Raw genomic sequence first — 26,122 nt, 5'->3', positions numbered from 1 at the left:
CATTCAGGTGACCTTAGATCCCTTAGAATAACTTAATGAGTTGCGGTCGTTGAGGGGTCGGTGATTATAGTGTATTTAGGACAACGAGGTAGATCCTATCAGAACTTTAACTAGGTTGTTTATTATTCATGATTAGCGAAAGAGACGTGGCCCCGTTTGGGCTTTCGTCCCTCACAGTTGGTAGTCACTTTACCAGGCAATGCTCTGTATAATCTAATAAAATTGTAATTAGTTGCCGATCAAATGTTGCGTTGTTTCAAATACTGCCTTGTAAATGTACAGGTTAGGTTGAGGAAGTTTTTTCTTAAACTATTTTAAAATTTTCCAGGTTTTAAAACATCATCAAAATCTCCCCTCCCCTTTCAATATTTTTTTTACCTATTTGCATGTGTGTTTTAGTCTTATATCAACCAGTTAAGACAAAAATTGCACTTTTGCCCAGAAAAAAGCCTGTTCTCAATCTGTGCTTTTAATGACGAAAAAGGCGATGAAAGTGAAGCTCGGACTCATTACTATGAGACTAAGTCCGTGTCCGTGCGGACCAGCCTATTTAAATTAACCCTGTTCAAATCAACGCCTTTTCAACTCAAACCCCGTCAAAATCAACCACCATTCAATAAAATCCCGTGCAATTGAACTCCTATTCAACACAATCCCATTTAACATACTTTTTGCAGGGGCTGAACTGGATTTGGCTGGAGTTGTATGGGGTTAGAATTGAATGCGGGTTGAGTTTCACATGAATTAAGTTAATCAAGAATTGAGTTAGATGAGGATCCAATTTCAACGGGATTTGAACGAGGGTTGAACTGTACAGGGGTTAAGTTAAACGGGGTTTGAGTGGAATGAGGTTGAGCTAAACAGGGTTGAGTTACATTAGAACTTTGAGTCTTATGGTTTACCAACTAAGCTAGCTGGGCTTAACTTGTCGGTTTTCCATCTTTAATATGTTGATATATCAAAATCAATGGGTCTTCTGGACACAACTAGTTATTATAATAACTAGATTTGTTTTCATCTTTTGACAATTTAACGCTCCTATCTTTAGTATTACAGCGTTTTTTTGTATTTAATTACAAGTTCTATGAACTATTAACTCAAACAGACCCACTTAGAAAACGTTATAATTTGGAAACAGTGAAAATAACAGATATTTCCAGTAGTAACAGCGATGTTTGGTTTTGAGTTATTTTACCCGGTTTACCCCTTCTCTCTATCCATCTTCTAGTATTATGGGTTAAGCCTATAAAATAATTTAGAAAATCTAAGAAGATTTTAATACTATTTCATTTTTGAAGTCTATATAAAGTAGTAAACTAAAATTTGCGTTAACTTTCTAGGCAAAGAAAGCCATACAAACCCATTGTATGGGTAGCAGAACTTAGGTTGACTCGGCGACAGTGTCAAGACTCGGGGAATCTCTTGACACGGGCAGTGAACGGAAATAAACAAATACACTATTCCATTCTCTATGTGTTTGCCAAGCCCATGCAGTAATTTTCGTTTCCCGTTTTTCATTTCAAGACAGTTCAAACTTTTTTTAGTAACTTAAGACAGTTACACTTTATTCTTCTCTTCTTTTGCCCTTGTTTCACACTGATCCGTTTTTACGTCAAAACACCCGCTTTTGCGTAAACTGTCAAATTTCATCCGTTTTTAATGTAGGTTTAACGTCATAACTGTTCAGTGGCTGCGTTTAAACATTTCTACTGAGCTGCTGAAAATTGCATCCGTTTTCCTGAATCGAGATCGTTTTATAACTATACATTGCAAATAACTGAGAATAGTACAGTCAATATAAGGTTTGACCGCAAACAAATTGCAACAGAAATGATTTTTACACCATCTTGTAGATAAAAAAAAACTGTACAACGTATCAAAAGTTGAGAAACCTAGCGAGGTGCAAAATTAGTGTTTTTTAGAGTTTTGTTTTTTATTTTTCGGTTTTAAGCCTAAATTTTCGATTTTCTCAAGGCTTAGAGTTTACTTAATGGGACACACATTTCTGATGTAGTTTTATGTGCTGAACTCGCATATTACATCAGATTTAAGATACGGTGATCCAAAAGTGTTTCACATTCATCACCAGTCACGAAGTTCGCGATTCTATTATAACATAGTCGTTTGACCACATTTCTTGAGTGGTTTTATGCGATGAACTCGAATATCACATCAGATCAAGGATATGTTCAACCGACAGTGTTTCTCATTCATCACCAAAAGGTTTCTTCAAAATAATCAATCATCTCTTAATGTATTAACTGACTAAAATCACAGGTAACAAAAATCACATTGGTAAAAAGCAGGCAACTTTTCAAATGACTTGCGACATTAATCACTGGCAGTGTAGTTTGAAACTTCGTCGTCGAGATCGTCGATGAGATCTTCTGATTTGGGAGAATTATCACATTCTGCTCCCTGACAAGTTTTGCACGCGAGAGTGCAAGACATGCCGTTTCTGACACAAGTGCACCGAGCAGAGGTGCAGTTTGAACGACAGGAACACTTAACAATCTTAAGAAGTTGGGAAGGTGCTGGGGGTAGGTCCGTCATCACAGGGTATAATGTACCATTTCGGTCCTTCCAGCCCCACTTTTGAGGGTCCAATTCTAGATTACGGTCGTCATTCCAGGCGTGTACCTGAAAGTAAACTCTATAGCTGTGAAATGCTGCAGAGTTGGATGTGGGAGGTAGCTGCTCTGTGTGAACAAAAGCCGTTGCTGTGACGAGCTTTCTTTCGAAGAGCTGCTTTCGAAGCTCGTTCAGATTTCCCTCCTTCTTTCCACCATATATTATAAGAAGTGCGTCTTCTCCGGCTTCCTTGACTTCGATTTTTGTTGCTGACTTCTTCATAAAGACCTTGGCAGATGCTCGAAAACTTTCGTCTTCTATCACTTTTTTCAGGGCAAGACCTTTTCCGATGTTGTGGACACGTGATGTAGAATCACACCCAAGGAGTGCATGGGCAAAGAAGATCAGACCACATACTTCCTGGCCTAATCTTTTTTTCATTTCATGAACATCCCAGCACCTTCACTCTTTATTTTTCTTTGGCTTTGGGGCGAAGTACACCTTGTTAGTGGAGACATCACAGTGGTAGCAGAGAAGGACCAGAAGATCCGTATCTTCTCCAATAACGGCAGTTACCTTCTGTTTAGTTGATTCGATAGCAGCTTTTACAATAGGCACGTCTGCATCACTGGGGGCTTGGACTACAAAATAGCCTTTTTGCCGGAGATGAACTGCAAGCGCACTAATGAATCTTGACTTGTTTTTCTTGTTCCCGAGAAATTCTTCTTCCTTAACTTTCAGACGCATGTCATTCGTGAAGAAAACCTCGCGACCAATCGTTCGATTACGATACGAATGGGCCATATCTTTGATGGAAGGTCCACTATCATACCTATCGAAAACTACAGTTGCGCCAGGGTACTTCCGCGAAATATACAGAGAATAGCTCTGTATGATACCCGCATACGTGTCATTTTTATCCATGGGACTCGGTGCAATAGAGATCCGCCGTCAAGTACGTAGTGTGTCCCGTCGTTCAGCACACACGGAATTTCTTCAAGTTTGCATGCAAGTGCAATGGCCTTGGCGAATTCGACCTTGTTCGGCACTCTCAGCATAAATGAGCTGTCAAACAGAGCAGCGGGATACGAACAAAGTTCATACCGGAAGCACTCTGATTCAGGAAGTCTTGTCCTTTTGGCTAATGCAATGAAGCGTTGGAATAGCAAAGCTGGATCCAGTCGCTTGCAATCTCCTCCAGCTGTTTGCTTTGTTGTTATCTGGACTGCCTGTTCCTTTATTCGGAAGAAAAAATACTTCGCCACATTTCCAGTCAAAGCATCAAGGATTTTTAGCCCGACAGCCTTCGCACAGTCAACGTTTGCAGATTCATATGCAGTCAAACCGGTAGCAATGCTTCTAAGCTGGGTATCTCCTCCAAATGGTGAGCCATTTTCAAAGTACGTGACCATCGCCTGCGTATCCTTGAAGTCTCGTTCTTGTCTGGGGCCTGCGTTATCCTTGTGCTGCTCGCTTGTCCCATAGAGAATTTGCGTCAGATCTTCCATTAGGAGGTTAACAGCAGAGCAGGTTGGGCGTGCTAAAACCCACAGCGACCTCTGGGTTTCGGTCATGCCCGTACCCCTAGTCAGTCCACCTGCTGTTTTCAATGATCGCATAAGCTCTTGTTCAATAACTAGATCCGTCGACAAGCCAGCCCAATAGCGATCAGATCGTCTGACGACGTCCATTCTTTGTTGGAATGAACAATGAACAGTAGGATGGGTTTCTTAAAGCTTCACCATCTTCTGAAGGTATATTCGGCACGATTTGGCATAGTTGTTGTGACCACAGGCCGCAAGAAAAGGTAGCATTTCAGACACAGACTTTTTACCGCTGGCACCACTTATTGGGGTGTTTGTGCGGGGTCACCACTTTTAAAGGCAAAAATGGCGCAAAAACGGTTACTATGCCACTTACTCGAAGAGGAGAACCCCTTGTCAGCCCAAATGTTAGTGAGATTCCCACTCTTACCCCTAACGGTTCCTTTATACTAACGTGATCGGGTGGTCTATGGCCACATTTAAAGCCAACGTTTACCGATAAGATTTTCTAATTAACTCTTTAGTCTCGGCCTAAGCTGAAAAGTAAAATAGGTACATAGAAAAATTGTTACTATATTCACAATTACACGTATAAAAAGAACTGAACTGAAAAAGGACAAATTCTCCCAGCCCGCTAACCGCATCACGCGGTGGGGGTTACTAGGGGTGGTAAATGAATCTTTCCAACCAATCCTAGGGCTCCTAATATACTGGCCAATCTCCTTAACTGCGCACTTTTTACCTCGACGTAAATTAAACACGTGCGTAGTTAAGAGGACCCAAAATGGCGTCAAAAAATAATAGGAAAATTAACATTTATTACAAAAGGAAGGAAAATAATTAAGGGGCCCAAAGAAATGAATCTTGGAGGGGCATTTATCTGACAAAACTGGGACCAAGGGTTCCAACAACGACAATCTTAAAATGTACGGAACTTTCAAAAAATATAGTATTCAGTCGATAGGGCGACGTTATTCCTGACTTCATTCGCCCCAAAGGACGAAAAAAGGGAAATATGGCCACGAAATACGAATTTCTTGTTTGGTGATGAATGTGAAACACTAACGGGGGGACATAACTTGAATCTGATGTGATATTCAAATTCAGCACACAAAACTAGTTCAGAAACATGTCTCCCATGAAGTAAATGCTAAGCTCTAGGATAACGGAAAATTTCCGCTAAAAACAACAAAAAACAAACGGAAAACGCTAAAAAACACTTATTTTGCACCCCACTGGGTTTCTCAACTTTTGACATGTTGTACAGTTTTTTTTTTCTCTAGAAGATGGTGTAAAAAACAATTCTGTTGCAATTTGCTTGCGGTCGAGTCCTATTTGACGCTAGATTGACTGTACCATAACTAATCATGTTTATCTACTACTACTACTAACAACTCATCGCAGCACCAAGCCACCTGAGGCCAACACAGCTACGCACGCTCCTCCTCCACCCCAATCTATTCAAAGCCTCCCTTTTTACACCCACCCACGAAGTTCCCATTTCCTTTAAATCTTTCTTGATACAGGCTTGCCCTTTAATTATTTATTTTTACTTCTTGAACACGATCTAGCCTATTCCAAGTCCTATGCTGTTCATGCATCTCATAATAGCTTTCACACTTCAACGGCTACAATGAACGGTTTCTGTATGAATATTTTCTCGATTTTCCTAAATCCGCTATCCGTTATGAATTAAAAAATCGCATCAATGTCAACCATGGATTAGTAGTAAGTTTCCTTTATGGGGCTATACCGAAACTTCTCATGTTTACTGAATCACAAGTCCGATCAGATTCTTAGCTCTAAATCGAGTGTATCATACTGTCATTAAATTTAAGCTGAAGGTTGCAGGTGTGATCACGCCACTTTAATAAGAGATTTTGTTGTTTCAACTTTGATTACTCTTCAATTTTACTTTGAAACTCAGACTTGTTTAAATCATCTTAGCTTTTCTATTTCCATGATTTTTTTTTTAAGTGGATAGTTCTTCATGATATTCACAAACTGAATGTTCTTTTCTTGTCCGATCGACTCTTAGATAATTACAAGTGTTTAACAATAACATCAACACTCTGTGACAGTAACTAGAGGCACAACTAAATAAAACTATCCATTTCATCACATTATAAGAACATTAAATGAGAGTGACGAGTGAGGAAAAGGATAGTAATTAAAGAGAGGAAAAAAGCCTCACTCTTTACCCCCTCCCAAAAAGTTCCATTTTTCTTTAAATTCTTCCTTACTTCTTTCTGCTCCCTTTGGGCACGACCATCTTTTCGCTTGGCCCAAAATGGATGATCCAATAAAAAATATTTTTAACAATCTGTCATTCTTTATCCGTAAAACGGTTTTTAACCATTTCAACCTTTCTTTCATCGTAGCTCTAGAAAGCGGGATAGTCATAGGGTCAGTCAAAAGAGTACCCAAATTTATATATAGACAGTTTCTCTGCAAAACATCCAAAGCATTTTCTGCCTTCAAAATTGTCCACGTTTAAGAACCATACTTAATTTCTGTCGTTACCGTAGCTTTCGATATTCTGTTCTTGATGCGCAGATTCATCTTCCTATTTTTTCAAACTTTTTTCGATTGTGAAAAACAACATGGGCCATGGCCATTCTACTTTTGCATCTTCGCATCATCCACCATCATTACTAGTAAAATTACCCAGGTAAGTGAAGCTAGCTATCCACTTGACGGATCTTCTCGTTACCCAACTTAGTCTCTTTATATTAGTGTATTCCCAATTTAAACGACTTGGTTTTGTTTGTTTTTAACATTAATTTTCAAACCTATTCTTGTATCCTTAACGCTCAAATTCATTTTGTTAACATTACTGTGGCGGACACTCTCAAAGCATCTAGAGAAGGTCTAAATGAGTTTTGCTCCCCCGTTCGATTACATGTTCTCTTATAGACTTATTGTGTTCCTTGGGGCAAAGTTTACCAAAATGATCCATATGAATCGGGAAAGGACATGACCCTGCTCAACTCGTGATTCAATACCAAACAAGCTACTAACCTTACATCCTATCTTAGTCGCAGTAATATCGTCTGAATCAAAGACCTGTTTATAATCTATAAAGCAGAGGTCAAAAGGACTGTGATGATTCAGACATTTCTCAATTATCTGAGAGTGAATATTTGGATGACACATCCTTTCCCCTTCCTGAAACTACACTGTTCTCTCCTTTAAAATCTATCTACATCACGTCTTAGTCTAATAAGTGTCATCATGCTAATTAATTTGCTCCATACAGAAATCAAGCTAATACCTCTATTTTTACCTAAGTCTTATCACCTTTCTTATTTAGAGGTTTAATCAATGTTTTGTAAAATGACGAGGTACTTCCTCTTTTTCAAAAATTTATTCATATTCTTCAGTAATTATATCGAATTTCACAAACACCGTATTTCAAAAGCCCATTTGCCACACTATCAGTATCAGACGCTTTATTATTTTTAATCCTTTCACTACCGTCTCTAACTCCTCATCACAAAATAAATCTTACTTACTTCCAAATCGTAAAAAAAATCAATCTTTTCTATATCCCAGGTAAAATATACGATAACAAAAGAAAAAAACTCGAAGAAAAACATGAACAATAATCTAAATTAAAACCACCACTGTGATGGACTTTCGAAGTGAAAAACAAACACTAGTAGCCAAATTTGGGAAGGCGTCATAACATCTGACCGTCAAGAGCACTGACGCCATGACATAAACAAAATCCGTCATAACATCGACAAAAAAATCCGTCAGAACCACTAACCGTCATAACATCCAAAAAATTTTAACTTTAGTTTTTTTGGGGTTTAGGTGGGGGAGATACCTAGGGTAGGTTACGTATTTAATATATGCTAAGCTTTACCCCCCCCCCCCTGATGTGCAAATATATAGCCAAAATTTATTTCTCAACTACTATATACTTACAATACAACTACTATATACTGTATTACTATTATATAAACTTCAGACGTTGAGTGCTTGTGACGGTTAGTCGAAATGGTAGCACCCCGCCAAATTTATAGCCTCTTAGGTTGACCCTAAAAGAAGTGGCAACCAAATAAATATGTAGTGCAGTTTATCCAATTACTGGGGCTTAAAATTCTGTAACTAAATCAGATTAGTCATGCATGGTATTTAAGTAGGAATGTAAAAAAAAAAAAAAAAAAAAAAAAAAAAAATGGAAAGCAGGGCTAAGTCTCTAGAATGTCGTAAGACGTATTTCTTTATGTCTTTTTTTTACATATAGATTAAATGATCTAGTACTATAGAGGTGGGCAGAGGCAATGATGAGGATACAGGTACGCATGCATGGTGGTTTTTCGAGCTCCGAATGTTCAGATTCTTTTACTTCACCAAAGAAATGTTATACAGGGGTTTTATTAACATATGCTATTTATTCCAAGTTTTTGTCTAGGTTAAAATTCACAGTCAAAAATATTCTCTGCAATAAACAAGCTTACAAGCAACTGCAGTTTGAAGTAATGGAATTATGCGTTTAACGATTTCAATCATTGTGCTTCCCAGAATACTGAATAATACAAAAAATTAAAAAAAATGTTTAGTGGCTTTATGTGGATTTTACCAATCAATGCAGCAGGATGGATATCTATAGACACTAAATTCAACTCCAAAATTATATTTGTAGCATTTTAATTTGGTACATTTGAACTATTTCGCAATGGAAACGATTCACAAAAAAAAGTTAAACAAGTAAAGAAAAATAGATGTAACTATATTGTGATAAAGCAGTAATTTGAAAGATGTGTGTGAATTTTATTATATATCAATATATTTAAAAACATACCAGCATTCAGTTTAAGCGGATATAGTAAATACTACACACAAGGATGCAGAACAAAAGGAAATGTCTTCAGCTAATTGTTATTGTACATATTTAAAGCTATATAAAACTATCACATTTGTATGTTCATTTTTGTATTGTTTTAGCATAGTTCACTAACTACAAGTGTATTTAAATTCAAATTAGAATTGAATGGCTGACTTCACTAAACAGGAAAAAAAAATACAGCAGTTTGTTTGCTGTTATAGAAAATGGGCTGCCCGGGGAATTGGACTTAAATTAGAAAAAAATACAAATAGATTTTATTTTAATATAAAAACTTATCATAACGCAGGTATTACATTACAAAACACTAAAGACCTAGAAACTATGAAATAAAGAACTAGAGTTCGTTTAATAAGTTGCCTTTCCTAAATGCACATCCGAATAACAACCAAAATTTATCCTAAATAAAATCACGAAGCTACTAATTTGCCCAAAAGAGAAGCAAGAGTTTCGTTTTCGAAAGGATCCACCTGATTTTGAAGGGATCCATACTCGCAAATATATCAGAAAAAATAAACAATACCCGGTTAGTCGCTGTTAGAATTCAGAAGCCCTTAAAACATTGATAGTGTGACAAAGTCACACCCTCTTTCATTTGTCACATGACGCTTAGAGAGTTTTGCAATAAGAAATTTTTTTGCTTCAGAAAACATCTCCCGATTTGAACGAATACAGAAAAGGAGAAAGCAAAGCTTCTGCAAATAAATTAAATTCATTTTCAATATAATGCTATCTATTACATTTAAAATAATTCAAAAACTAAATTTAAGCGATTACACAGTTTAAAAATCTATTATTTTCAGACATTAGTTTTTATCTGACACCCCTTCTTTGAGCATAAGGCAGTCTGTCATATACTAACACTGCCAATACAACCGAATAACTGAAATCAGCCATGTTATTTTTCCTTCTTGAATTACTGATATAAGACACTATCCTAAACTATTCCCTAATCACTATCAATAACAGATATACACTCCATAGATTCTAAACTTTTCACGTCAGTTTCCATTTTCACCTCTTTACTGACCACTTTTTTATGACTATTCTCATATGCTTTAAATAATTCAGATAAATTATGCTTGTGTCCATGTGCATTCACAAAGCACCGCACTTGACTATCCGTTTTCGTTGTAATAATTTCAGCAATTTTTTTGAAAGACCTTCCATACTGAGGCACAGCTTCAATAAGCAAAGCTATTTCCTCATTAGTCCACTGCTTCGAAATCATTGTAAGAGTTGGGCGGGGAACACCGAGTCCATCTTCGAGGTCACGCTTGATTGAGCTGATTTGCTGCTTATTTAGCTGCACCTGTTGCAAATAGAAATGTACGAACAAATTAATTAATCTTAAAAAATGTTGCTGGGGATTCTTATATCTCCCGCCTCTGGTCATAGGGGAGTTATTTAATCAAAATTTTCCTGCATACTTTGTAATATTTTAGACTGATTTTCACCTTTTCCTTATATTTTTACAAATTCGGGTCTTTCCGCTGGGACACTGACTCGGAAAGCACTTGATAGCCCCAGAGATTTCACAACATATTAAGCAATATCTGCCCTTATGTTCCAAATACTGCCCCAATCCGACAATTTTCAATAAAACGTAGGATATTTTTGCTGGGCGGAGGGGGGGGGAAAGGTCCCGCACGGCATCTTCAAATACAATCAAACTGCCAGAAAAAATAACACTTCATTAATATACAACTCCAGAACTTTTTAACTGAAAAAGCTGCGGATTTCATACTCTGTTTTGAGCTATCCCCCCCCCCCACTCAAAAAAATAACTCTTGCTTTATTACATTCAGAAATTTTACTGCTTCAGTTTCAACTGCGGCCAAACCCCCTTACCTAATCTGTTTTCTAGGCTATACATAATTTTTTTTTGTTTCTTTCTTTTTTTTTTTATTTTGTTTTGCGTTGCTTAGAATTTTGAACCAAGTGTTGGTGAGAGACAAAAAAAAATGCAACCGGGGGGGGGAGGGAGGAAGTGGGGTTAAACTCTGAAATACAATAAACGAAAATTTGTAAGCATATTTAATTAAGATTTGTTTTTTTAAGCGTAAGGTGAGTTCAGAAGAGGGGATTTACTGCACTGTTACCGAATATTTTATATTCGGTAATATTAAAATTGCAATCAAAACCCCTTTACAGGAAGTGCCAAGAAATACAGCAAAAAGAAAGAGACAATAACTAATGTAAATTTAGCTTCCCCGAGGCTTGGGTAAATTGGAAATCAATGGGTAATTAAAGAAGAGCTTTTAAAAAAGAACATCAATGGAATATTAATAGCCTCTATTCTAGGCAAATAAGCAAGAATTGGTTTGAGAAGGAGCGGAGATTTCGAAAAAATGATTGAGTTATGTTAAAAATATAAAAATTTTCAACTAGAGTTCTGGAGGGGCCTGGGTAACCTCCATGTAGAGCTTCCTGCTTGCATGAGAAAAGTGTTACACCTCTCTCATGCTTCACAGTTCTTTTTTATAAACAATTTTATTTGAAAAAAACATTTGAATATTGATAAAAACCACCTCCTCAATCAAAATTTAAGTAATAATGTTTTATTAATCAATATTTACCGTAGTGCAGTGGTAATGGACTCGCCTTCAGTAATAGGGGTTCAGTCCATTCTACGATAACGAAGGTTATTGAGCAAAAAGCCAAATCCTACTAATACATGTATACACACACATATATATATATATATATATATATATATATATATATATATATATATATATATATATATATATATATATATATATATATATATATATATATATATATATATAGTAAAGAACAAACCCAAGGGAGTCAAGCAGGATAATCATTTAAATATCACATCATATACAATATAAAATCATCTTGTATACGAAAATGCAGTTTTTGTAAAAAAAAAAACTGTATTTTATTTTTAACATTATGTTTTGTTAACTACAAAAACTTGTGGATATAGCAATTTCATTTAAAATAAACCTTTAAGGAGCTCTCTATGATGTTCCAGTGCCCCACTAGAACTGTAGAAGAAGAAAAAAAAAGAAAAAGAAAGAAGCTATTTTCCGATGCAAAAAAGTTATTTATCTTGTCCCTGGAGGCAGAGGACTGTAAGTTTCCTGTATAGAGATTTCGGCCAAGGCCATTTCAATGGCGTATTTTTTGTTTCGGTCCGAAACTATTTTGCGGGTTTTCAGACTATTTTTTAAAATTGTTTTTAAAATAACATTTTACTATTAACAATAGTCGAAATAATAGTTACTATTCCCGATTCCAGTTCTTTTTTAACGCGTTTTTAATTTTCGGTTACTATGGGCCGTGGTACGTTCTTTGCGTTCTTTGCCATGATAAGATCTTAATATATTTATATATTTCAAGAAAAAAACAAAAGTGATTCAATAGATAGTCCACTAGTCCACACAAAGGAATCATGGCCTGTATAGGGGGGGGGGGGTCATAAAAAAAACATAAAACTATTACAAACTTAAACGCATACTGTTTAAAACACTTACTCTTAAGAAAAAAAAAATAAAGGTAGAGATAGCGAGGGAGAGTTCATTTAAATATGACAAACCGTAGTAGTAGTAGAAGTTGACCAAAACTGCATTTCTATTTACAACATGATGAAACTCACGTAGCTTTTGACAAGATGATACGAGACACAAATCTTTTGAAAACTTACTTGGCTGGGATATGATGTCGTATTTGAGTGACGCTACTGTCAGATTTGGGTTCATTAATTGCTAAATCAAGCTAAAAAAAAAGCCGAAAGCTTTTTACTGTGTGTTTAAATTCTTAGACAAGCAGAAATAACATTTTTAGGACTTATTTACTGCTAGTACTACTACTGCTATTAGTAGTAGCATGGGTATTCAAAGAATCCTTCTTTCGAATAAACTTTCTAGCCAAGAATTCAGAGAATTTAACTAAACTTTGGCCCACGGATGAATTTTGAGAGATAATAATAACAAGATAATAAGATATATTTCAACTACCAAAAAATGAAAAACATTCAACAAATACAATCAAAACTCCCCACAAAGGCTCCACGGCCTATAAATGAGGAAATCATGAAATCATTCAAAGAGGCAGAGCTAATTCTCCAGCGCCTCTTCCAAGTATTGCCGATGTCATTTATAAGACCGTTTTTCCCCTGAGTTAAGGTCCCTTAATAAATTCTCCCAATGCCCTGACCTACCTAAGATTGTTTTTTCACACCAGAAAATGGTAGTACGCCAATTTTCAGAAAAAAATTAAAATGCCGTTTTTGAGAAAAAAAAAATTACAGATTATGCGCAATCGTTGCTCGTTTAATAAGATAGATTTTAAGTGAAATGATTTTAAGGGGAATTTATTTTAGAGGGCAAAATATTAGAAAGAGAAGGGGGGGGGGGGGTGAATTTCTGTTATTTGTTGTGGGATGTACCCATGTGGGGTTAAGGCTAAGACCTCAAAGGCACATTGCCTCCAGAATGGAGGCGAAAATGAAAAAAAAGAACCGGGGTAATTATTTGAAAAATAAAGTTAAAAGTATTAGGGAAGTTGAAGTATTTTTTTAGTGAGGGATGGGCTAGGTAGTCTGTGCACATACTTGATCAAATGTGGGTGCAGAGATTACAAAAATTTAGGGGGGGGGACATAACGTTGATTAAGAACACAAAAACAATTATAGGAAAATATGATATATAATAAATAAAAGACAAAAAATCGCAGGATTTTGTGGGAAATGAACTGGTAGTATAAAAACCTCTTGTTGCGTCAAGGTTGGCCTATGGCGCTGTTACTAAATATGAATTTTATGTGTTAAGTATACCAAGCACGCATGTGGGAATTCGCTCAACAGTGTTTAAATTTAGAAAAGGGTCAAAAACAGACCAATTATGTGAAAATAAAGACAACCATGAGAGACCGCAGTATTTTCTTAGACTTGGAGAGAACGAAACAGGCGTGTAAATTTACAAAATGCCCTTTTTGGTATTTTTGATGAAAAAAAAAATCGAAAAAAGAACAATATTGCCTGCCTAACCCCCTTCATCTCCCACCCCAACATTTTAATAAAATGAATTTTCAAACACCCTGGGGCAGACAGCCTTTTTCGTATATGCTTGATTAAATAAGTAAACAGGAGACTTGAGTGGGGAGACTATGTACTAGGTAGGCACAGCTTTGATTGAAATTAAGCAATTGGGAGATATTAGATGCAATAGGAAAAGTATAAAAGTCTAGAGATTCTTCATGAGCAACCGTAGACCCTGCTACATGTTTTTGCAAGCCTCTGCCCTTGTCCTGGCTTCCGTTTTTGTCCTTCCTTGCCCCACTTCCCACGCTATATAACTATACATATAATTAGCTGGAAAAGGACCTTTCGCTTGAAGGATGCAATATTGGTTCCAATGGTTTTTAGAATACTATCACCCTTGTCTGAAGCAGACGCAAAGGCTTTCAAGTCATCATGGTCAAGATGCATTCCGCGAGGAGCACGTCGTTTCTCTCCTGGGATGTTTTGACGACCTCCCCGCTTTGTTGGTCCAGTTGTAGGCCGCATTTTCCCATTTTTCCTGAAAAAAAATATAGGCAGTTAAACAATAAAGCGTCAGGTCATTCTGAAATAAACATTGGCATCCCAAGAAATGACGTTTCGGGGGCGTTGAGCTAATTTGCCACCGTATTTTTTAAACGGTTTCTAATATCAACAAAAAAAAAGAATTCATCAAATTTTCTAATCTTCGAAACAGAACTTGGCTTTCACAGGGGTCAATACTTGTCATCTTATTTGGAAAGCCGAAATGGATCCTAAAATATAAATTACTGTACCAATCTAAAATCAAGACTTCAAGCAATTTTTTCTGGTCAGATAAGGGAGGGGAAACTTCGCTTCTCGAAACAGAACGAGACAGGTATATATATATATATATATATATATATATATATATATATATATATATATATATATATATATATATATATATATATATATATATATATATATATATATATATATATATATATATATATATATATATATATATATATATATATATACACATATATATATATATATATATATATATATATATATATATATATATATATATATATATATATATATATATATATACATATATATATATATATGTATATATATATATATATATATATATATATATATATATATATATATATATGTATATATATATATATATATATATATATATATATATATATATATATATATATATATATATATATATATCTTTGGAACCACTGTGAGCTAATGTACTTTTGGAAAATAAAAGTCCATACAGGTTGATCCTTCTGTATATGCTCTTAACTCTTACTAAGACTTGACATACTAAGCGCCTAGAGCGAATGGGAAAGCCTATTCGAACAAACTATAAATAATTTTATCAGTAGCCTTTAGATTTTGCGCAATTTTCATTTTTGAACTGGTAAGGTTAGAAGTTCTAAGTTCTCTTCAGCAATAGGCTAGACACGATTCTTCATGGGAAGTTACTATTAAATTAGAAATTGTCCACGTTGCACTTTCACAACAATCTAAACGGTATACTTCATCGTCTAATTTTTGAACTACTAAATCTGGTTTGAAAATATCAGTCAGTCAAGTGATCTATTAAGGTAATTCATTTAAAAAAACTTTTTCGACAAAACAAGTTTTTCAAAGAAAAGCAAAGAGCTCCATTAAGCCAAGAATGAGCAAAAATAAAGTCAAATAATCTTCCAAGCGTAAAACTACCATAAATTACTATATATAAATAAAAGAAACTCAAAACGAACAGAAATTACAATAAATGGCCAAGTCAAGCTCAAAACGAGCAAAAATTAACACGAGTAGGGCTAATAATCCGCATGCCTTCTCAAGACCAGAACACAATTTACGCTTTATTGAAAAAAAAAACATGTATTGTCAGTTTCATTGACATTCTTGGCTTAATAGAGCTCTTTACTTTTCTTTGAAAAACTTTTTTTTAAGGAAAAAGTTTTTTTAATTAATTTCTGTTCGTTTTATATTGACATAGTCTTTTTCATGGAAAAAGTAATATTTGATATTTTTTCAGTTTTTTTCTATAAGAATCCATAGTATGAGTTGCTTTTTGTATATTGGAGAAACATTTTCAACAATTTTTAATCTGGACTCAAGCAGTATTTTTTTAATTTAATTTTATAGCTTCTGAAGTTGACCTTAAAAATAAAACTTAATATCATTCCCAAAAGATCATATCTATGCTCTTTGACAACCTCGATACACTTAAACTTTTTTTTTATTTAAATTGTAACAGCAGAAGTAGTAATAGTAGTATCCCCAAAAGTTTCAAATTATTACCCCCAGTCGTTCTCAATATATTGCTGAAGTGTCTTATTGACAACCATAAACATAATGCCTTTTGACTTATTTCAAAGTAACATTTAGTTTTAAAGCATAATTGGCCAATTGGAAAATTATGGGGGGTTGAGATGCCTAATATCCCTAAAGACATAGTTGCTGGACCGTTCTACTATTCTGAACAAAATGGCTGTCTCAAAATTTTGACTGGATACCTTTGGAACATGAAGAGGCTTGAGCGAAGGGCTGCTTGCCTTCCAATCTCTTGTTACTCATTAAAAGGGCACCAGAACTTTTAATTTTTAATTGAATTAGCTCCTTTAAAAGTTTCAATGATATTTCTAGCTATTGTAGAGTGGTGCTGCCTATGATATTGCTTATATGCCCTTTTGAAAACCCACAGAACTACAGTTTTTCCCTTTAACTGAAACTCCTAAACGTTCCCTAAAAGTTTCATCTTATTATCTTTAGCATCATTAGTTACATTAACTGTAGTGGTAGTATTAAAAGTATACATATAGTGCCTTCTGGCTAGTTCAAAATCCCCCACAACTGACCCTTAAAAGTCTAAATTAATAATATAAGTTGTTCTTCCGATATTGCTTTGTCACCTTTTTAGAAATCCACAAGCTCATAGTTTTTTTATTTAGTTCAACATCCGCCTAAATATTCCTTAAAAGCTTCACCAGTAGCAATATTTGTAGTAGTATTAACAGCAATGTGCACATAGCACCTTTGGTTTCTTAAACATCCCCTTCAACACACGGTGAACGTTTCAGTTCAATAGATATCATCAACTTTTCTTCAAGCATTTTTTACACGTTCACTTGACAACTTGTGTTGGCATAGTGTGTTTCGACTCAGGTCTGTACAGTCTCTATATATATCAATTTTTTTGCCTTGACATCCACAGTTTTAATAGGCAGTAGTAGTAGTAGCTGTAGAATTAATTATAGAAGCCTAGGCTTTAGTGGCAGTAGCAGTAGTATGAGTAGAAGCAGAAGCATTAGGATACGCTATATTTTCTTTTGGTTAGTTCAACATCCCTCACAACAAGCCCTGTTAGTTTCAACTTCACACACCTAACTGTTCCCAAGTAATTGCTGTTACACCCTTTTGACAACCTGCATACAGAGGGCATGTTCTGATTCAGTTACATCTTCCCCCCACAAAATTTCGTGAAAATTTCACCCTTCATGCCCTTAGGCATAGTTGTAATAGTAGCCACAGTAGTAGTATTGATATTACTAGTAATAGTATTGGTCAGCGGTAGTACTACTAGATGCAGTAGTATTAACCTATTGCCTTTTGGTCAGTTGAGCATCCCTCTCATCAAGTCCTGGAAGTTTTAACTTAATACATTTAGTCATCGCTATAACATTGCTGATATGTCCTTTTATAACCTGTATGTTCATATACTTCTTGAAATTTTCATCTCAATGCTGTTAGCCCTACTAGCAGTTGCAATAGAAGTAGTAGTAGTAGTAGTAAATATAACAGCAAAAGTAGTATTACCAGTATATAGCCTTTTCGGGACATGATCTTCCCCTTGAAGTATTCTCAGGAAGTTTCAACTTAATACCCAAATCAACTCTTGAGATAAGCTATATTGACCAAGTGCATACACATAGCGTCTTTTGATTTAGTTCGAATTTACCCTTAATGCTGTCAATGAAGTAGTGCAGTAGAAGTAGTGGTGATAGTTGTCGTGGTATTCATATCATGCAAATATTGCCTGTTTGATTATCTCCCTTACCACTTTCTGAATTTTTTAAATTAATCTTCTCAGTTGTTCCTGTGTTGTAACCTTTTGACAATCCATATACACATAACGTGCTTTGATTTAGTTCAACACTCCCCTCAACATTCTCTGAAAGGCTCACCTGAATATCCTTCGTGCTATTGGAAAGTAAAGTTCAAACATGCATACCTTCCTCAATAACATATATTATTTGTAAACAATGAACGAATTGCCCAACTTACGGCCCTTGTCCTGAGGATTGTGGGGAGGTTGACATTCCCAATACTGGACATTTCAACAATGCTGAACAAAATAGCTCTCTTAAACATTTTGATCGAAAAAAACAAAAACAAAAAAAAAACAGCATTTGAACTGGTTTCTAAGACTAATTGAACTTTGTTCACATTTAAAATGAACTTTGATATAATCTTTCAGGCATAACGAAAAGGAGTGGACGTATAAGGTTGAAAACAGTTCTTTATAGCCAAATATTAGCTGCTCTATTTTGAAGGTTTTATTCATATAATGAAACAATCCACCAAGTTAATGAAAACTCAGTCCCATGAGGAAGGAGGTCGACGTGAGCACTTGATAATCCCTTCCTGTCACCCAATTTTGGCAGTAGATTCAATCCTGGAAGTTTCATTCACCTAGCTCAAGAATTTCCCAAGATAGCAAAAAGCTCTTAAACTAGAGCTTTCGCAAGAAAGTCTAATTATTCTTTCCTTTGCACAAAAAGAGAGATTAACTCTTCGTGCTCTTCTTCTTTTCCAACTCTCTTCAAGAGTTTTTAACAAGACTATGAACCATTTTGGTTCCAACTAGATAATTTGCCTCTAAGACTTTTTGCAATCTAAAAGGCTTTTCTTTGGTTAGCCGCGACTGATATTTTAGACCAAGGCTCTTTTACTTTAGATCCTCGCCCAAGAATCTATTTTTGCCCCTATTATATAATATACTTTTCAAGAAGCTTTATTTGGATAATATTGTAATCTGCATTTTTTCTTGAATATAACTGCTTGAGTTATTCAATGATGTTACCAGATAACAGACATATAATAACTTTGTCGGAAGCTTTTCAACTAAGCAAGTCTACAACAAGATGTATATAAACTGTTCTAGTCTGTGGAAATCTTCTAAACATTCAGCCAACGTAATTAATAAGTCAGAATTATTTTATTAGATAACTTTTCGTGTTCAGTCTATTTATCTTAAATGTCATATTTGAGCCAGAGCTACCTAAGTTTTGGTAAGGCAGAGGTCTCAGGAAATTCTCGTCCCTAAGAACCCCTGTATCGAGTGCAAAAGTCTATCAAAAAGCACATGTTGTTGTCAGATACATTTGAGAAATTTCCCAAACCTTATCTGACGACATGTGAAATATACCAAAATCATATCAAAAAGTCTTATATCAATGGAAAAAATCTCTAGAATTTTGTGTGCTGGAAATGGAATTTTGCAATGCCTATTCTGACTCAGAAAACTCACTCTAAGAAAAAAAAAGTTATTTAGGTACCTTATTATTTCAAATATTATTTGAGATCCCTGTGAAAAGGGGAATTTTAGGGATTATACCAACGGTGCTCCAGCCCTAGAAAAGTAGGAATTTGTAGTTAGGCCGTAGAATAGTCCTAGTATAAAAACTAGACTCTTCCTACCCTTTGCACTATTTTCATTCAGGTTCGTTAGTTCGGAGATTTCTTAATATAAAGTCTAAAATTAAGATTAATTTAAGCTGAGGCTTATTTACGCACTAAGGCTAAGCTTGCGTATTGAACAAAAAACCTTTCTAAGAAGATATCACCCAAATCTTCAGCTTTAATTCGGAATTCCTTCCCCATGTAAAAACTCTGAATATCGGGATCATTCAACGTCAAAAAACACCAAACTCCTTCGATTACTCAAAATCTTTGAAAGGTAGCAATGCTTGAACAATAAGAAACAGTGAAACCGGAGGAATAATCTATCTGTCGGAACTTGAATATTCAGGTGCATTATCCTAAACCTACAATATCAATTACAAATATTTATACCAAATATAAATACCTATTTACAACACCAATTTACCTGAGAAAGTCAGCACATGTACCACATAGAGGACCCTTAGCAGTATCGATCAAATGTTGACAAGAGATGCCACAATTAGTGCATGTGCCTTTCAATCCTGGGGCCACATCAAACTGAAAGCAGAGAAACTCAAAATTTATAAGCGCTATCCCACGGTAATAAAGTAGTAAATACGAAACATGCTCAGAGTTCAAAAGTGAATACAGTTAAGAACAATAAAACAAAAAATTACAAGTTGTGTAAAAAAAGGGCAGAAACTCACAAAAATGAACTGAAAAAGAGATTTTCTACGGCCCCTCTCCCGTCTTAAAAGAATCATGGCTCAGAATATTGCTACAAGAATTGTAGCAAGATGCAATTCTTAAAAATTTGCGTGGCATGACAGTACGATTTCAGACTATGGTCCATTCAAACACCAAGGAACTGATATTTTCGGTATTTACTGCAAGGTCGTTGTAGCCCAGTGCATGATTCTTAAAGAAAGAAAGAATATTAATTTCAACCTGGGGTCGTACTTTTGAAAGAAATGCGCATTTTAAGTATTATATGACAAATTTAAATCTGGCATAGCCGAGATGACAGGATTTTCAATATCTTGGACAGCAGTAGAGTTAGGTGAAAGATAAGCTGTGAAAACAATCCCATTGGTTTGAACTGAGTTTTAGGTGTCATTAGAAATTTCTTTAAAATTATAGACATCTTATTACAAGCTCATTAAAATCATATACTCGTGATTTAGAAAAGATATGAGAAAACTACTTCCTTATGCATTTTTATGCTATATATCTATCTCTATAAGTTTGACATCTGCAACGCAAAGTTTGTTCGAGGTTTAGTCCATGTCCCTATGGAAAAGTAGGGTGGATTTTTCAAAAAGCCTTTCTCAGGCCATAATTGAGGATATGCGTCAATTCATGCCATGTGACTTGCAGAGAGCGAGAGGGAGTGAGCGAGCGAGAGAAAGGGCGAGAGAAAGAAAATACGGCAAAAATAAGTTTGAACTAAAAAGTTCAATTTCCTACTATTTCTGAGAGCAAAAAGAGACATATAAAACATTTTAAAAAAATGATAAATCTATCAAGATCTTGATTCAAGAGAACATACTGGAAAACAAATAATATTAGTTGGTAGAAAGAGTTAAAAAACCTCACTGCCACGAAAAACTAGTCGTAAATAATATTAAAGGAGTTCAAAACTCATTCTTTAGTTTTTTTAGTTTCAGTAACATACGTTATAATTCATAGCATAGCACTCCAAATATGTAGCATACCTCCTGCAAACCTCCAGAATAATGTGCAGATTTGCAGAAAATTTTGCGGCAAATTTAATCATTTGAAAATTTACACAATGATATAGCCTTAATCTGGCAACCTTGTCTGGCATACTTACCGTTTTTTCTTTTTCTTCAGACTCTGACTCGGAGCTGGATATATCAGTGTGTGAAGATTTGATATCTTCCGTTGCAATTGCCGCTTTAGCGTTAGAATTTCGTTGACCGTTGCTGTCCATCAAGCTAGTTTGAGATCGAGTCTTTTTCCATGAATAATAGTAACGAACTAGGGCAGCTATTGTTTTATCAGGAAGCTGCAAGAAAAGCTAATTCAGAAAAAAACAAATTCAAGTGAATATTTTATAGACAGAATATAATGAAATCATAAGGTCACGTTAAACGACAAAGTGCAAAAAAACACAAAAATATTGGTAACAGAATTCAGACATTCAGTCAAGGTTATGATGAATGATAGGCTAGAATACGGAATTACTTATTTTTTCAGAAATTTATTTCTTGTTTTCACCTGCCTTTGATCTTTTTTTTTCTCTATGCAAAGATTTTAAAAATTGGTGCCTGTGAATCTGTCAAGGTAAGAAATAACTCCAAAACTCTGACATGTTCTCATCCTGGGTATTTTGTTAAATAATTTAATAGATATTAATGGAATACTTAAAATGCTCTTTTTGTATACTTTTATTTATCTGATTGCATTTTATTTAATTATAGTAATGGATTTATAAATTCCGTGATCTGAATAATTTCTCCCAAAATTTTCTTGTTTATAGGTTGCACCATCAATATAAGGATTAATACCAAACAGAACAATTGTAGTATCCCATACCTCATTTTCTTTTGAATTTTCTAGACTATTTGTTTTGTAGAATTGATGGACCGCGGTCACAGAAAGATTTCATTTGTATGATCATGTAAAAAGATTATACAATTTAAAACTTAAAAAATATGATCTTGGCAAATAGCATACAGTCAAACAATGAAAGAAGATCTGACTCAATGTCTATACCAAGCCAAGGTGTTAATCCTAGCAGTTTACTATTAGTTTTAGAGGTTTATTTTCCTTCTTCGTGATGTTCTGCAGTGATGCAACAGATATAGCCCACAGCCATAAAGTGGTAAAACCTGATTTTCTGCAGTGATGTAACAGGCATGGCCCACTGCCATAAAGTGATGTAACAGATATGGCCCACTGCCATAAAGTGGTAAAACATGATGTTCTGCAGTGATGTAACAGATATGGCCCACTGCCATAAAGTGGTAAAACCTGATGTTCTGCAGTGATGTAACAGATATGGCCCATTGCCATAAATTTCCCGGATATTTAGTTACGAACTGTGACCTGAATTATTTAACAGCCCATTCGATTTTTGTAGTCTTTAATATAAAGGCGTTATAAAATTTTTAATCAAGGGGTGTTAATAACATATTAACACCCCTTGATTCTATGAATCGGAAAAAAAATGTATGTTTAGGTTCAGATTTAATAGAAAATTTCTTTAGAATAAGCGAGGAGGTAGTTCCTTTTATGCCACCATTCAGAGGCGAAAATTCGGTACTTTTTCATACTTGTTTAGTATTCTCTGGACTTGTTATGCATTTAAAATTTTATTTAAAATCTTTAAGAAAATATGTATTGGGAAACGCAAGTTGTACCCCTCATATATACTGTTCCTAGATATTTAAATGTCTAGAACTAGGCGGCTTAAACACTTCGTGCAGACTTGAAAAGATGTATTAGTCCCCGTCCTGCGCTGATTCTGGGACCATTGCTATTCCTGAAGCCGTAATAATTTCAATAGTTTAAAGAATATGAATTGCAACTTGGAATATTACGGCGTAAAAAAAAACAAAAAAAAACTATCGTATCGACATTTTGATCGACGAATTCAGACGTTTCGAACTGGGCTTACTAGGAGTTTCAGAAACTCATTCCAAGGGGTGATAAACATTAAATTAGGAGATTTAGAATTTATTTACTCAGACCGGGAGGATGGGGTGTATAGGCACGAAGTAGGGCTCATGATGAACAAGGAAGATTGTAAGTCTTGTTGAGGCTGGAGAGATATTAATGATAGAATGCTAGTCAATCATTTTATGACTAAAAAGTGCAGAGTATAAGTCATAGTAGTATATGCCCCTGTAGAACTGACCGATGTAGATAGTAGTGACTCAGATGAATTTTACTTACAACTAAAGGGACAAATGGAGAGAATCCCAGGTAGAAATATGATGTTTTAATTAGGAGATTTTAATGCCAGGTTGGTAGAAAAAGGAATGGATGGTACACTGACCAAGGTAAATTTATTGTGGTAAAAGAAAACAGTAATGGTTACTGACTGCTGCAATTTTGTAGGTATACTAATCTAGTTATAACCAATACAATATTTGGTCAAAAATTGGCCCATAAGTTAACATGGTATTCAAGTGATGGAAAGACAGCTAACCTTATTGAATATATTATAGTAAACCGAAGACTGACAGGATCGACACAAGAAACTAGTGCATATAGGAGTGCTGTTACTGATGTTAAAAGTAAAGATCACCATCTAGTACTGTCTAGGGTTATATTAAAGCTGAAATTTAGGAAAGGTTACTACCTTCTGGTTAGTTATGACACTGGTAGACTCGAAATGAGAGTTTGAGAGAAACTCCAGGAATAGTCGAATACTAAACTGGAGAGTTTAAAATTGGACTATGTGGAAGATGGATGGAATAATTTTAGGAAAATGGTTTGTAAAGCCACTGTTGGTGTCTTAGGGAAGAAAGTTAGAAATATTAGTGAAAATGCTGATTATATTTAATAGAGAGGAAGAGGGACTTATACAAGAATTATTTGAGTGATAGATTATATTAAAATAAGAGGAATGTAAGGGAAGGGGAAAAAGCATTAAAATCTAAACTAAGGAGGCGTGACGTGGAGGCCATGGATAAAATTGCCGAAGATAAGAAAGATGCAGCCAGATGGGATAATAATAAAATATTGTACTGGTATGTTAATAAATTGAGAGGGAATAGTCAATCCGGGCTTGTCCCAGTTAAAGATAGGAACAGAGCCACTAATAGTGAGAAGGAAACAGTTAAAGAGAGGTACTAAAAGCATAAAAAAATTAATATCCCAGGCGTTGATAGTGTGGTAAATAAATTTTCTAAAAATGGTGGTTGTGAGATTAGAGATAAGTTACTGAAGATTATGAATATGTTCTTTGAAAAAGAGGGAAGTACCTAACGATTTTATGAAAACTAAGTAAACCCCTCCATAAGAAAAGTGACAAGAGTGAATGTGGTAATTATAGAGGCATTAGCCTGGTTTCTGTAAGCCAATTACTTAGAATGATGATACTTTTTAGACTTAGAAATGCTGTAGATTAAGTTTTATCAGAAGAACAGCGTGGTATTAAGAAGGGCAGATGATACGTTGACCATATTTTCACTCTTGGATTAATAATTGAGAAGTGCCTGAGCCATCAAACGCCTTTAGTCCTCAGTTTTATATACTACCAGCAAGCATTTGATTCAGCTGATAGAAGAGATTTAGCGAAGGTCCTATCCTTGTATGTTATACCAGATAAATACATTAAAGTGATTAGTGCTATGTACGAGAATAACATTGCAAAGGTTAAAGTAGGAATTGAGGTTGGTAGCTGGTTTCATATTAAACCAGGTGTTAAGCAGAGTAGCGTTTTATTCCCATTTATATAAATCACTTAGATGAAAATTGTCCTAAGGGGCCCAGCAAAGGCAATGGGACAAAGCGAAATAAAAATGGAGAAGTAAAACTCTCCTAGACTTAGATAGTGCTACTGATTTAGGCATCTTAGATGAAAACGTTAGCAAAATAAATGAGCTTTTAAAGATTTTGCGAGTTAAGGGTGCAAGAATAGGTTTTAGAATTAAGGTAAAGAAGACCACGTCGCTAAGACTAGGAACAAGTGAAGGTGAGAAGGTGATGTTGGGTAATGAGAAGATCGATCAAGTGGACAGCTTCACTAACCTAGGTAACATTATTAGTAAAGACCATCTTAGCATTTTATCATCTTAGCAGTGAAGATGATAAAAGTAGCATACAAAAACCCAGGATGTTTTTAACAGTTTGAAAAAAGTTTGGAACAATAGGAAGACAAGTCTGTGAGCTAAGATTACAATATTGGAAGCTACAGAGATGACAGTAGTCAAGTACGGCTCTGAAGCGTGGGCGCTCCAAAAAGTGGATGAAGATTTGCTAGATGTTTTCGACAGAAATTGCTTACGCATTGTTTTGCAATCACGACCGACTAACCGTATCTCAAACAGTAAGTTGTACGAAAATTGTGGTCCAATCCCGCTTTGTAAGGTTATAATGAGAGAAAGGATAAGATTACTAGGACACTTTCAGCAGATGAATGATGACAAATTGCAAAAAATTGTCATTGCTGGCCAACCGTCTAGGGCCAAACGAAAAGCAGGTCGTTCCCGAAAAGGGTGGGAAGATGTTGTTAAGAAAGATTTAAGGACAATGGGAACTTCTTGAGAGGATGTAAAGAGGAAGGCTTTGAATAGATTGGGATGGCAGAGGGGCGTACGTAGCTGTGTTGGCATCGGGCCAATTGGTGCTGCGCTGAGTTCTTCAGCCCTAGAACAAACCTAATAATTCTAAGTTTGTACGAGCAATGATTTGCATGACGAGAAAAGAAAAATTACCGGTTAATTTACCGATTACAAGCTATCTTTGATAGAAAACAGA

At 35.2% G+C, this 26,122-nt stretch overlaps 2 protein-coding genes across 6 annotated transcripts in view; both read right to left on the bottom strand.

The window, feature by feature from the left end:
• Positions 1-3,413: 3,413 nt before the first annotated feature.
• On the bottom strand, positions 3,414-4,262 carry LOC148950473 (uncharacterized). The gene has a single exon (XM_089091874.1). The coding sequence runs from the start codon at positions 4,260-4,262 to the stop codon at positions 3,414-3,416; it is 849 nt and encodes a 282-aa protein (XP_088948000.1).
• A 4,621-nt stretch (positions 4,263-8,883) lies between these two features.
• The window catches only part of LOC148950472 (REST corepressor 2-like), a 59,794-nt gene continuing 42,555 nt past the window's right edge, over positions 8,884-26,122 (bottom strand). For 3 of the 5 annotated variants that reach the window (XM_089092430.1, XM_089092429.1, XM_089092428.1), the window contains exons 6-9: positions 21,504-21,698; positions 20,115-20,227; positions 14,327-14,522; positions 8,889-10,282 (exon numbers count right to left, since the gene is read on the bottom strand). In XM_089092430.1, the coding sequence (XP_088948556.1) occupies positions 9,920-10,282; positions 14,327-14,522; positions 20,115-20,227; positions 21,504-21,698 (867 nt within the window). In that variant the 3' untranslated portion in view covers positions 8,889-9,919. Of the gene's footprint in view, positions 10,283-14,326; positions 14,523-20,114; positions 20,228-21,503; positions 21,699-26,122 lie in introns of all 5 variants that reach the window. The other 2 variants (XM_089092431.1, XM_089092432.1) reach the window with 2 other exon arrangements.

This window comes from Artemia sp. Qi Xiang Cuo, chromosome 7 (assembly GCF_049724085.1).
Source record: "Artemia sp. Qi Xiang Cuo chromosome 7, ASM4972408v1, whole genome shotgun sequence".
Classification (NCBI taxonomy): Eukaryota; Metazoa; Arthropoda; class Branchiopoda; order Anostraca; family Artemiidae; genus Artemia; species Artemia sp. Qi Xiang Cuo.
The sequence above is the reverse complement of the archived record's forward strand: the minus strand, read 5'-3'. Positions and strand labels throughout refer to the sequence as shown.

Bases quoted from the DNA above. Each gene is read 5' to 3' on its own strand.
- LOC148950473 (XM_089091874.1), bottom strand. From the start codon at position 4,262: ATGGACGTCGTCAGACGATCTGATCGCTATTGGGCTGGCTTGTCGACG.